At 30.1% G+C, this 14,216-nt stretch overlaps 1 protein-coding gene across 4 annotated transcripts in view; it reads left to right on the top strand.

The window, feature by feature from the left end:
* LOC107451740 (LIM domain only protein 3) overlaps positions 1-13,842 on the top strand; it is a 97,263-nt gene extending 83,421 nt beyond the window's left edge. For all 4 annotated transcript variants that reach the window (XM_016067934.3, XM_071179016.1, XM_016067935.3 and 1 more), the window contains exons 3-5: positions 6,947-7,209; positions 9,175-9,300; positions 11,346-13,842. In XM_016067934.3, the coding sequence (XP_015923420.1) occupies positions 6,947-7,209; positions 9,175-9,300; positions 11,346-11,565 (609 nt within the window). In that variant the 3' untranslated portion in view covers positions 11,566-13,842. The remainder of the gene's footprint in view (positions 1-6,946; positions 7,210-9,174; positions 9,301-11,345) is intronic.
* The last annotated feature ends 374 nt before the right edge of the window (positions 13,843-14,216 follow it).

Raw genomic sequence — 14,216 nt, 5'->3', positions numbered from 1 at the left:
TGTTTCTGCTTTGGTGTTTCTAAAAAAAGTTCAATAGGTTTTGAAAAAGTTGGAAAAATTTATTTTCTTTGATAAGTCTTCATATGCCACACTAGATGGCAGCAGCTTATTATTTCACCTTCCCAACTCGGGATAGGAATTATCTGGGAAATTTAAAATCACTATTACAGAAAAACAAGCAACTAATTTTTTACTTCATTTATTTTCGTTTTCGAAAGATGGAGAGAAAAACATTCTACAAATATGCTTTTGATTTAAACTTTTTAACTTTTAATGAAATAAAATACAAACATTAAATAAACATTATGCAGTGATAAAATTTAAAAACTTAAATACAGTAAACTAATTCTTTTTAATATCTATTATATTTTATTTGCTAACAATATCTAGGAATCTACACGTGTAAACTACAGACATAATCAGTAATATTTGTGGATAAGGATTTTTTAAGCAATAATATATTAAATAATTTAAATTTTTTATCTAACAGTTTTATTGTTTAAAAACTTATTTATTTATTAATAAATAATTATGAATAAAGAAGCTATCAAAATAATGCTTAAATAAAAACAAATAAATAAAAATTTGTTTGACTGACGCTTGGAATATTATTTTTCTAACGAAAGTTATTCAAGGGGGAAGAAGGGAGAACATTCTTTTTCAACAAATGTTTTCTTCATGTTGTAAATTCAACAGAATATGAATTCAAGTTTGGAGAATTTTTAAATTAACGCCGTTTTGTGCACTTATGAGTACAAAAATAGTAAAAATAATTTTTTCTTTCGAAACATGATTACATTAATTCAATTGAAAAATAACAAAATGGCTTCTTTTTCACGATGGATAAAAAAGAGGGTGAAAAATCAAGTGAGTGAGCAGTCATGAACATGAACACTTAAACGCAAATACTTTACAGTTCTGAGTAAAAATTATGTTCTCGCGGGAGCAACGAAAATATGAAAAATGTGAGCTATAAGTTTGTAAGAAGTGAAAGGTTAACAGCGAAGAGATCATATCAACTAACAAACTGTCCTATATTTTTAATTGTACCTATCAATTTAAGCAGCTTCAATAATAATTTCGAGATATATTTTAGTTTTAATGAGGCTTCTTCGTTTTATCAACGAAGTTAGGTCAACTATGCTTTTCTCTTTTCACAATCATATCTTTTCTTTTGGTTTTTAATCATTTTGCCTGTTTATGTTAGATTAAAGGTTCTTTGAAATTATGTAAGAATAAAGAAAAACGTATGCCCCTATACGATGATTTTTACAATTTTGTATACAAATATAATAATCTAAAGAAATTGAATTAATTTTATAAATCGGAGCTTTCACAAAATATAAATGTTGCATGCTTTTCATAGTTTCATTTTAGAAAGAGCATCATCGTACATACAAAGCTGGACTAAAATATAGTTGTAACCAATGAATAAGCGAAGCGAGCTCGGCCTTCGAAGAAATTTTAGAGGAATTGCTAAAGAAGTTCCTGCGGTTAGCGAGCACAGTGAGTAGGGGTGGGGATCTGATTTGTTACAATTATATAATTCATGGCTAAGAGGATAGAACGTTAGCATCCCAACGAGGTACATCGGGTTCAAATCCCAGCGATTGCTAGTCAATACGAATTCTGCACCCGGCTCGCTCCGACCACAGTGCTGACGTAAAATATCATCCGTGGAAGACGAATCATAGGTTAGAGCTCCCTGTCAACAGGCAAACCGTGGGAGATTTTCGCGGTTTTCCTCTCCATGTTACGCAAATGCGGGTCAGTTGTATCAAAAAGTCCTTCACGAAGGTAAAATTTCTTCCAATACTTGATCATGGAGTTCCCTTGTCTTCTGGATTGGGTTCAAAACGGAGGGCTCAAAACGGAATACTACTGAGATGAACATTAGTAGTTGTCAACACAAAATTAGGTCGGTTGTTTAACGACAGTTATCATCGATCAAAGTTAGAAAGTTGAAATCTTTTTCGTTCGTCATTTTAATTTTAAGTGATGTTTTTGCACGAGAAAAGTAAAAACAAAACCAATATTGTTTGACCAACTCTCTCACAGAAGAATCTCGAAATTTTTACTTTTTCTACTTACTCATTAGATTACAAACTAATGCAAACTATACCAATAATTATACAATAATGCAAACTCATACAAATACTACACCAAGTATAATTGTAATTGAAATTAGCCAGGATCCTCTCCCATTTCTGCTACTATCTAGAGAGAAAAAAAAATTCCAATTAATTCAATTAGAATATTTTCATCTCCACGTTCAGGAATTAATCATTCACGAATAGGTTAACTGAACTTAAAAATTTTAAAATACACGAAAGACGCAATTAATGAAAAACACAGACTTTGCTATCTGAAAATGAGATCTAGAAATAACAGATCCAGATATCGCGAATCATCCCATGAAAATTCATATCTATCTTTTCCCGAAAAAGCTTTCCCGCTTTTAGGGCATTTCCCGTCTCATAATAATTACTCAAGATTAAAAAAGATCGCCTTTGCAATTAGTGGGAGAAGGCTGAGTATATATCGGATGAACCGATATATTTCTCCGCCCCTTCATTCTTCTCAAAAGGCAGTTATTAATTTAGCGCCACCATTCATCATAATTTTATGTCCCAAAGTGGTAAATTGGTTTAGTCAATCAACGAAATTAAGCAATTTACCTAAATGTACTCTTTTCTTCCGTCTCATATTTCCATCGCTTTTCAGGGCACTTTGGTGGAATTGAGATTGCGCTCTTTCGGGCTACAGATAGAATTAAATATCACTAAGAATATAGATTAATATTGCTTTTTGGGTAAAAAAAATTAATTCATTTGAAAATTATGACTACCGTTGCGATAGCTTAAAGAGCATATATATATATATATATATATACTAGAGGGCTCCGACCCCTGCTCGCTACCGCTCGCCAACCCCCGTTAACTGCTTACGCAATTACATTTTCGTTCACTTCGCGAACAAAATTAAAATTGCTTTCCTGGAGATTAGCTAGCAGTTTTTCTGCACCAACAACATCACATAGAGAGAATATGATAGGATTGTAATATGTCAGAGGTGCTTATAATCGGCATTATAAACTTATATAAAGCAATTTTAATACAAACAATATTATAAACTTATATAAAGCGAGGAAGCAATATTATTTAGCACATTACTATAGGGCATTAGCCGGAGATTAATCTCCGTATCCGAAGCGCGCGTGGCAGAGCCTAACTCAGATCATTGATGATCTTATAGGATGCCGGAAGCTCCCTATAGGGTGCTCCATCCCCCTCCCCCAGTAATTTAAATTTTAAACTGAAAAAATTAAAACCTAATGAAAAAAATAACTTTAAAATATAGCAAACAAATTTAAACATGTAATATTAATAAGTTGATGCTGAGTCATATTTCAGAAAGCAAATACCATTGCAAGTAATTGCCCAATTAACTTCAATACAGTCAACTGACAAAATATTTTAGTTTCAATCAGACAAAAAGCAAATTATATAATAAAAACATATGTAACTGAAATTCGACAAATTAAACTAAGCAATTTAATTTTTTTTTGTCATATTGAATAGTAATAGAAAAACAAATATGAAATGAAATAATTATGTTATCAATGATCAATAAACATTTAAATCAATAAACAATAAAACCCGATTTATCAGAGCTATTAAAATATATTGGAATTCTAAAATAAATAACTGCGTTCTATCAAAACAAACATTTTATTATAAAACTTTAGAACAACTATCTTTTTACATTGCCACTCAAAATTATTAATAAACACTGGATAATATTGCATTAATGACACTTTTATCTAATGACGTCATAAACAATCGTTTGCATAAAGTTTAGTTCATAATAATCATACATAATCGTATGCATAAATAATCGTTCGGTCTTTTTATAGCTTTACGTAACAAGTGTGAGATTTTTTGTTGTTGTTTTTTTTTTTGTTTTTGGAATGGCGATGTTATAATTTTGTTGTTAAGTTAATAAATCTTCCTTTTTAAAAACGTAATGGTAGAGTTTTCATAATTATTTGATTCGAAGTCCTCTGAGTTTTACTTGAGGTCAGTTTGTATTTTATATTTTTTGACAGCATTATTAAAAATTATTACCTTTTCACACACGTGCGCTGTCAATTTTGATTGGTTGTTTTGTGCGTTACTAACCAGAAGTCTTCTGTGATTGGCTATGTGTTATCATTCCATTCTCTTCTTATATATAAAGATATATATATATATATATGTGTGTGTGTGTGTGATTGTTGATTTTACATAGCTTTGGTAAATGTCCAAAATATATACTAGCTCCAGGTAAGTGCCACTTCCCTGGTATACACTTGCCCGGTATGTCCTACATCAATGATTTTTAAGGTCCAGTGACGCTGCCCAGTATGCAACAAATATATTAATATCAAATCGGATATAACAAATATTTTGGACATTTACCCATAACATTTTTTGGACATATATATATATATATAAAGTAATGTTGTATTTTGGGCAAGAGTTTATTAATATTTTTTTTAATTATCTAGTTGCAATAGCTTAAGAAATGCTTCAAATTGATGATTTAGATTTTTCTTAAGAATCTCTTTCAGACTTTTTTTGTTATTTAATATTATAATTTTTTTCGATATTGGATCACGTTTTTGTATGCACAATTTTGCCTTTAATGTTGTAACTTTACTTAGAAAAGAACAAATAATAAAATAAAAATTAATAATTAAATGTAAAAAATTCAATAACAATAATAATAAAAAGAAAACAGTATCTATGAACGCTTTTCCGTTATTTTAGCCTTTAACATTTATTTCAAACAGTAATCAAAATTTCCTTTGCGTTTTCTTGCAATACAGGTATTTTAATACATTTATTTATTACATAAATTTTTCACTTCGGTGGGTTTTTATATAAATTGAGATAATAAAATAGATATTTATTTATTTTTAATGTTGACTTCAGTTTCGAGGTAAAAAATTCGGAATTCGGTCGTTAATATCCCCTTTGGCAGATTAAATATATTTGCGAAAATATTTTCCCAATAATTTTTAATGAAATAAAAAGTGCTTTTTTCTCCATGTTTGCGTGTGTCTTTTAAGATATCAAAAATAATTTTTCATGCCGTGATGAAGGAGTAATAAAATAGCCTCAGAAAAAAAGTTTAAGTAATACTTACTTCAAGTGAGGGAAAAACTTGCTTTCAACTCAGAATTCGCGCGTTAGAAAATCTATCATTATGTTATTTTTTCAATATAACTTTTCTTAAGAGAAGGCATTTTTATAATTGAAACATTAGATGATTTGATAATGTATACAGACTTTTGAACCAAGCTTTTAATCTCAATAATTTTGATCATGCACATTAACGCAGCGTTTCGAAGTCTGTTGCCAAAAAAAAAAAGTCATAGTTTAAGTGCCTTACACTTGAAGAATTGCAATGATTTTAAACTATACACGTAATTTTGCAGTGAAGAATTATCTGGCCTTAAGAACAGACAAATAACTTAAGTATTATAAAAGTTTTTAAACTTTTTTTAAAAATTGCTGATTTAGCGACATTTTTTCACCTAGATGAAAATTATCAAAATTACTACCTTATTCTCAGTTTTTGCAAATTTTTATAAGCCCAGGTAATGCAGTTCAGTAATAGTAGTAATGCAGTTTAGCAGTTAAAATAAGTTTTTAAATATTAAAAAATTGAACCAGAAATGCTTTTCATTTTCATAAAACTGGCTTTTCTCCATATTGAGGTTTTGCGCCATTTTCAAAATAAGCTTAGACTGGCTTAAAATAGGCTAAACTTGACCGAACTGTCATGAGTAACAGTTGCAAACTCACAGCAGTTGTAAAAATAGCATATTATTCATAAAAGCTATACATATTACGACGGAGCCTTCGATAAACAACCTCAATACTTAAAATTCTTACACTCCAAACAAACATTACGTCATAATTATTAGCAATAATTATCATAACATTAATCATAATAACTCAAATAATACTGTACTAAAGTTATGATTTTTTTCTAATGGTAAATATTATAAGTGAACTGAATTATGGACAAAGCATACGTAAAATCAAATCCTTTCTATATTAAAGTCATTAATTAAAATTAATAGTAAAAGGATGCATTATCATTAAAAAACTTTATACTTAACCAGGTTTAAATATTAATTAAAATATAATATTTAGATGGATATGGTATAAAAACCGCATTACATGAAAAAATGAATTCTTCCTTCTTTTCTAGGAGGTGTTGTAAAAACAAATAAATAAAAAGAACATTCGTGACTTGTATATTATTATGATTATCCATTATCAATTTCATCTTAAAAGCAGTGCGTAAATTAATCGATATCACGATTCTGAAATTATTTCTGATTTTTCTTAACAAATCAGTCATTTCCCATCAAAAGGGATAAAAAGTAATGTTTTCCCCAAATGGGGAAAACTAATATTAAAAAAGGAAAAGCTTTCTAACGAATGAAATTACACACTCGATTCCCATAGTAAAAGCTGGCTCTTTTTAAAACGAAAGTGACATTTTGACGTAGAACAGAATAATTGAGAGTGACGTTTTTTGCAAATTCCGATGGATGCCTCCAGGAGAGGGATGTTTATTGAAATCGGGGGGATTACATGGACAAGGACATCTTTAGATATTATTTTTTTAGAGGGTGACACTTTGAGTTAAACAATCTATCTATCCCAACTATTTGAGGAAGCTATGTCAAAACGAGTACTTTACGCTAAAGTGGGTCTATATCGCTATCACCAAATGGGGTGAGAGGTCATCATGCCATGTCTTGTGGCGCCGTGGAAAGGAGGAAGGGTTTGGTTTTTGATATCAACATGATACTTAAATCAATACTTAAATTGCAATTCTTGCCCTTTAACAGCATTCTAAAATGCGTGTTTCTTTTTTTGTTTAGATGATGGACATAAAAAGTGAAGTGTCCCAGAGGAAACGAGCTTTGCCCGGAGTGGTTGGCACGAGTGTTGCGCCGAGGGAAAATCTGGTGGACTGTGCAGCATGCCAGAAACCTATTCGAGAGAGGTATCTTCTGAAGGCCCTCGACCAATTTTGGCACGAGGACTGTCTTAAGTGTGCCTGCTGCGACTGCAGACTGGGTGAAGTGGGATCCACTCTTTTCACTAAAGCCAATCTCATACTCTGCAAAAGAGATTATCTCAGGTAATATATGAGATCTCATATGCTATAACCATTTTCCGTGTTTACCACACTATAACCCAAGATATTTCCGTATCGTGATCTGTTGCGCCAACTACAATCGCCAAACAGATTTTAAACTTGTAATTTAAAGACGCTCGGTTGCTGAGAGGTAGCGCTTCGCGCTCCCGTGCCACAGGTCCTGGATTCGACCTCGGGCCGGGCAAGGTTGACTCTGCCTTTCATCCCTTCAGTGGGTAGATAAATGAGCTCCAAGCATGTTTGGAACTAAACATTCAAGATTTCGCTTTCGGCTGACCACCTAACCGGAACATCTACTCCAGCACTCCAGAGCCCAAGGTTAAGAAAACTGAGATGGGCACCGTAGGCCTTGGCCCTCTATGAGCTGTCGGGCCACTGAGTTTAGTTCAGAATTTAAAAAAAAAATACATGTAGATGTTTGCGGGGTTCAGCTACGAGTTATATCTTTCGATAAGGACCCTTTCTGTGATGTTTTAGTTTTAGTTTCGCGTTGGCCACTGCCCTGAAGTCGACAAGACTTGGCGATTATTCTGCCACAGATAACGATAGGGAAATCTTCCCCTATAACCACCAATTTCTCCAATTTTTACTAGTTCTTGGTAAACTATTTTATAATTCGTTAGGTTCTTGGTAAACTATTATAATTTAATTTGTACTGCTATATTTTGATAACTTCAGTTCTGATGAAGTACATTTGAAAAAAAAGTTGCTGACCCTATGCCATTTTGGGGGAATATTTAAAATGGCACTGTCGTCTATGTTTTACTGAGCCATATAAAAAAGAGAATACAAGATGTGAGCACTACTTGTTACGTCTGGTTTTCACCACATTTTCCACGCTTTCATGATGGTTATTCCCTTTTAGTGATATATGAGTTGTGTATTATTTCAAAATTTAATTTATAAAGAAACAGACATAATTAAGTTTCCTACTTTTTAATAGCTCCAATTGGGTAACTTTACTTCCCACCTTAATAAAAATAGTGTTAAAAATCAAATTAACTTAATCTAATAAACAAAATGAATTTTTTTCCTTTGATCATTTGCAATCTTATTATTCATAGTTAGGAACTGGTTAACAGTTCTTAACTATTCCTCATTTCACAGTGATGGAAGTAACTGCTACTCATTGCTGCTTTTTTTCCAATAAAAATTACATACGTACTGAGTTGTTTCAACGTTTAAATTTCCTTTATATCAGCTGTTTTAAAAGAAATAGATTAGAATTTGTATTTTGTTTTATCAGGAATGCCTCACATCAATCATTATTTCGTTTTGTAAATAACCAATAATATTTTTGGGTCAACCAAACTATTCCTTATTTCGTGGAAGCAATTATTACTCACTAATGTTTTGTTCTTACTCGTGTGTTTCAAAGAGAAAAATATGCAACATTCAAAACCAGAAAATTTAATAATGTTTTATAAACAAACGATTAAAAAATGATAACCAAGAGTGTCATATTTTGTAAACATTTAAGTTTTCAGTTAATTAAGTTAGGCATTATATTTGCAAGTATGAACATGTAGAAATACTGCACTTTATGCTTTTTGTCGTCATGTGTTAAAATTAGTTCTGTAGTATATATTAGATCATTAACAAAAAATTTAAACTGTCTGTATTTGTATATCGAAAAAGAGTAGCTAAGAGTTCTTAGGGACAACTATATAAGAAAACATTTTCTTGAAATCTTACATCATTTTAGGTTCTGATTATTTATTTGTACTTTTCAAGTCATTTTTAAAATAATTAACTATTCAAAAAATTTCAAATAAATTAATAAAAAATATTTGGGAAGAATTATTTTTCAAACTATTTCTCAATTGATTTCAAGGCATTAAATCTTAATATTCAAAATATAACTGAAAACTGGCAACAACTTTTAGTGAAGGCATATTTAAGAAGCATAAGCAACGTTTTTAACAAAAATTTATTTATTTATTTCAGATTGTTTGGTACGACGGGACTGTGTTCAGCTTGCAACAAAACCATTCCTGCTTTTGAAATGGTGATGAGAGCAAAAGGGAATGTTTATCACCTGGAGTGCTTTGCCTGCCAACAATGCAACCACAGGTGAGAATGTACGCAGTGCACAAAATAAAACAAAACCGACCGCTCTGAATAACTTTTGATCTAATGATCGGATCTTCACGCTCTAGAACTCAATCTTAAAGGTTCAAGGGAGTGACCTCAAACATGCTAATTAAATAGTGCAGACGATATTTTAGGTTGCGAAATCAGACACAAAAACGTTGTGCATCTTTACTTTGCTATTACAGGGTGTGGTAAAAGAGCTGGATAGACACTTTTTTAATATATCTTTATTAAAGATAAATAAATGAACAAAATTTATCAAATTTTTATGAACAAATAAATTTAATTGATTTTCTTTTTGCAGCGATGCAGAAGCGCAAACGCTTAATGAACTTTACAGAAATGGGCCGCAAATCTTTTTACCTTTTATCTATGTCATTGCCTATGTATCATTGCCACATTTAATGTACATTGCTTAAAATTAAAAAAAAAACTGACCACCCGGAATAACTTTCGACCTAATGATCAGATTTTCACGCTCTAGGATTCAATCCTAATGACTCGAGAGGATGACCTCAAATATGCTTTTTAATTAGTGCAGATGATATTTTAAGTTACGAATAGATAAATATATAGACAGATTAAGAAATTTCAAAAATGTACTTTCTCTGAATAAACATACCATTTTTCGACAAATTTGGATTTCTAATACTAATTAGGATAATAATAATTAGCCGCAATCCGGGAAATAGGGTTCCAATAGTTTGATCAAGAAAGTAGTCCAAAGTTTGAACCCCTTAATGTTAAATTACTTTTTGCGTATTTTACCCTATCTGAAGAACGCTTTAAGCTAATTTAAAAAAAATGCACACAATTATAAATTCGTCGTTTATCCAAGGATAATTCCATGCAAAATATAACTTTTGGTACATATTTATCATTATTTATTTTTAATTTAATATTAGTCAAAAATGCTTTGAATTGTAAGGTATACAATTTTTCACACCATTTTAAAGAAAGTAATTTTACATAGTAAAATACCAAATTTGAATGAAATCGGTCGTTTAGTTACTGAGAAATTGAATGTTAAAAAAAATCGTATCTTTAGAACTTGATTTATCAGGAACTATTAAGGTTGAGTCCAAGAACATGAAGATCTGATCATTAGATCAAATTTTATGTGGTCCGTTTTTTTTCCTTCTTTTTTTGCTCTCTGTACATCATACCTTAACTGTATTATAAGTGATAAAAGGGATTAAAAGTGACTAAACTGAACAAAAATAAAACTTTTTGTCAGTACCTTATTTCACTAATAAAAGCTTACAGTTTAAAGGTCTATATGTAAACCGTGCAATTAGATCAAGAGGAGTATTGGAAGTTTTAATAATTGGTTTGGGACAAATTAACCATGCCTGATTTTTTTCATATTTTACATATAATTACGTTAACTTTAATATCAAATTTATTCGAATTTGACAGTTGCTCTTACTCACTAGGGGGATTTTCAGACATTAAGGTAACATTTCTTTTTCAAAACTCTAAATGTGTTTTGTGAGACATTGCCTAATTTTTATTTATATATTTTGAATAAAAAGGTAACTTTTATTTTAGATTTACACACTGGTCTTAATTTTTTTTTATTTATCTCTTTCTGTATGGTACATATTTCGACATGTTTTTTTCTCTCGAAAATTTGAAATTAAAAGTATCATTATTAGAATAAATTAATAATTGCAGGTCTATAATTTGCAAATCAATACATCAATAATTTGCTCTTTAATTGTAGGTTGTAATGACAAAGTTTACATTTTTTTAAAGATTTAATTACTCCAAAATTAAAGCATTCTCGAAGTATAGAGTATTTAAATAATGTAAAAATAATGTAAAACGCGTATCAATTGTTTTTGAGAAAAAATGACCTCAAACTTTACCATTTTAATACGGACTAAATAGAATCAGTCCCTTAAGCTGATCCCTTAAGCTGGCAAATGAGATGTAGATGAGAATGTTGGGAAAAAAATTAAAAAAAAAGGTGTTGTTTTAATTATTCTTAGTAAAAATCATTAAATAAATTTTCATTCCAGGTTCTGCGTTGGAGATCGTTTTTACCTGTTTGACAATAAGGTGCTTTGTGAATACGATTACGAAGAGCGTGTCCTCTTCGCTTCACTGCCCTACTCTTCCTATAACAGTCTTGACCAGATACAGAGGCAGACGGACAGTTTGACACCTTTATCACCCCCTGTGGATGATGCTTCCAGTGGATATGGCAGCCCTAGTTCCCTAATAAGTGACGGACACTAGTGTGGCGCCCTCTGCTGGCGAAGACTTTTAGGTGTACCTGAAAGACATTGGCGAATGTGTCGCCGATAAGTTGGCGAGTACAAGCCAAACTTTGAGAATAAATTGAAAAACGTGCTTTTATGGTACTCAGAAAATAATGGATGAAAATATTGAAGTACATTCTATGCTTCTCAGAGAAATTTCGAGAAAAGGAATATATTTGTCAGAGATAAGTTTATAGATAGAATCTATGCTGCATTGAGAATATAATTTTATATTCAGTATTGTATACAAATTTTATTTTATATATATATTGTTTTTCTTTTGATCGTATAATTCTCAAACGCTTTCGCAATAATCAAAATGAATTTGCAAAAAAATCAAAAATTTCATAGATTACATTATTAGTATATGTATCATTTAACACATTGTTAGCCATAGTTATGAATACATAACAACCGAACATTAAACGAATATAAAATAAATAAATTACTCTGATTATAATTTAATGTTAGGTCCATAAAGATATTTTTTGTTAGCATGAAATTTGGAAAAAAAATCTATGACAAGTGTTCATTTAGTAGATCAGATTTTGTTTTTATTAATTTTACAGTCTAACTATTTAATGAGTTACCGTCTTTTCATTTTATTGACTGACAATGTGTTACTTGCATATGCTTTTCTTTTCCAGAATATGTAATCTTCCATTTCCTTGAATTTTAATTTTTTCTATTATTCATATCTTTTTCTTTATTATTCTTTCAAGCTCGGGTAAATAAATAAAAAAAAAATTTCTTTTTCGTTAAACATTTTTGAGACGGATCTTATTGTCCCAAAATCTCATCCTAAACTTAATAATGCTGTTCACTTGTAATCGACTTGTCGAAAAAATAGAAGAAAAAATAGAAAATTAAAGGAAAACATGTCTGGATTCACTTCATTTTTATTTTTTCTTTAAATTAAATTCTTGAAATATTAGCTCAAATTTGTCAGAAAAACTATAAAAATATATGAAGTAATATTAACACTTTATCAGCAGGCAATATTTTTGACGAAAAATTCTTAAATAATAACGTAATTAGTTTTAAGGACTTAAAAAAGTGTATAATAATGACATAAAAATAGTTCAAGTATAAGCTAAAGTTATACAATATTTAAAAAAATATATACACTAAATTATAGCTGTCTAAAAAGAGCAGTAGACATGTTTTGATGCTTCTGATATATTTTTTTAATATACAGGATAAAATCGTCTCAATTTTGTTAATAAAGTACTTGAGATTTTTTTTCTTCTTTTTTTTTAGTTTCGAATATTAGTGCTGAAACAAATCTAGTCATAAACTATTGTTTATGAATTGTTCATTAAGTTCATTAAGTAATGTTCATTTGAGTTAATAAAATCGAACGTTAAAAAAAAAACATTTAAAATAAACAGATTACTTCCTTATGATTCATATATGGTTACGTCAGTTTTACTTTCATTTAACTATTATATTGTCAGTTTTACTTACTTTTATTTTTGAAAATGATGGTTTAAAAAACTTTTAGACAAAGAAATGTTAAATCCAGAAGTACTAAGTAAAAATACATTCCCTATTTCCCTTCGTGAAATAAATATAAAACACTAAACTTCTACTATACTTAATTTCGGAAAATATCTTCTATCGAACTTATTATTTTCCTGAAAAATCAGGATCATTTATTTTTCTCACAAAAATTGGATTTTATTGCTGCAATTTAATCTATTTATTAGAATCTCTTTTTAATTTAAAATGGCTGCAAAAAGTTTTGGCCTTTTAAACTTAATTTGATTACTTAAGAAATTTGTTGATTAATTAGTTTCAGAGAATGAATATTTTAATTTAAATTTATGAGCCAGTATAATGTGTTGCGCATCAAGGAAATAAATAAAATAAATCACATTACTTACTCATGTCTGCGTTGGTTGCAATTATAAAAACTATGTGTGCAATATTTTTGGAAAATACAATGAATACAAATCATAATTTCGATTTTCATATTTTGTTTTATTGGTTAGAATTATTTATTTATGAATAAAGATTGTTTACAAAATGCTTGTATTCTATGGATTATTGGTAACTGGTAAATTAGTCATTATCAGTGTGAAAAGTAATTGTAAATGAAAGATGGATTCGCTGTATAATAGTCGAAGACTCTTTGTACAAAAGAAAATGGAGAACTACGGTATTGTAAAGTTAGAAATGCTTCCTAAAAACTGTATTGTACATATTATATTTGTTGTTTCAAGTGTATTAAAATTTGATTGAATCTGTAAAATTGTTGCATTGTTTCTTTTTATTTTATAACCATCGTTGAGCAGCACTTTTGAGCTTACGACTACCAATGCTCAACTCTGTAGTCTCGTAATTTTATACCCAATCTGGAAGACAAGAAAACTCCTGGTTCAGTACCCCCAGAGGATTTGATTCGTTATGGGAACTTGGAGGACTTAGCGACCCCGATAGATTTAACTAGCACCAGTTACTATTTAATACAAGGGGATTCTTCGGCAGGCTGAAATCAAACTCCCGTTCTCACGAACACGAGTCCATCGCCCTACCAACCAGACTATCCCGTCCTTTTTCATTGTTTATTTTATTTTATAACAGTCGTTGAACAGTTTTTAGGTTTACGACTACAAACGTACAACT

The sequence above is a fragment of the Parasteatoda tepidariorum genome, chromosome 3 (genome assembly GCF_043381705.1).
Source record: "Parasteatoda tepidariorum isolate YZ-2023 chromosome 3, CAS_Ptep_4.0, whole genome shotgun sequence".
Lineage (NCBI taxonomy): Eukaryota > Metazoa > Arthropoda > Arachnida > Araneae > Theridiidae > Parasteatoda > Parasteatoda tepidariorum.
Note: the sequence above shows the minus strand (reverse complement) of the source record. Positions and strands in the feature narration are given on the sequence as shown.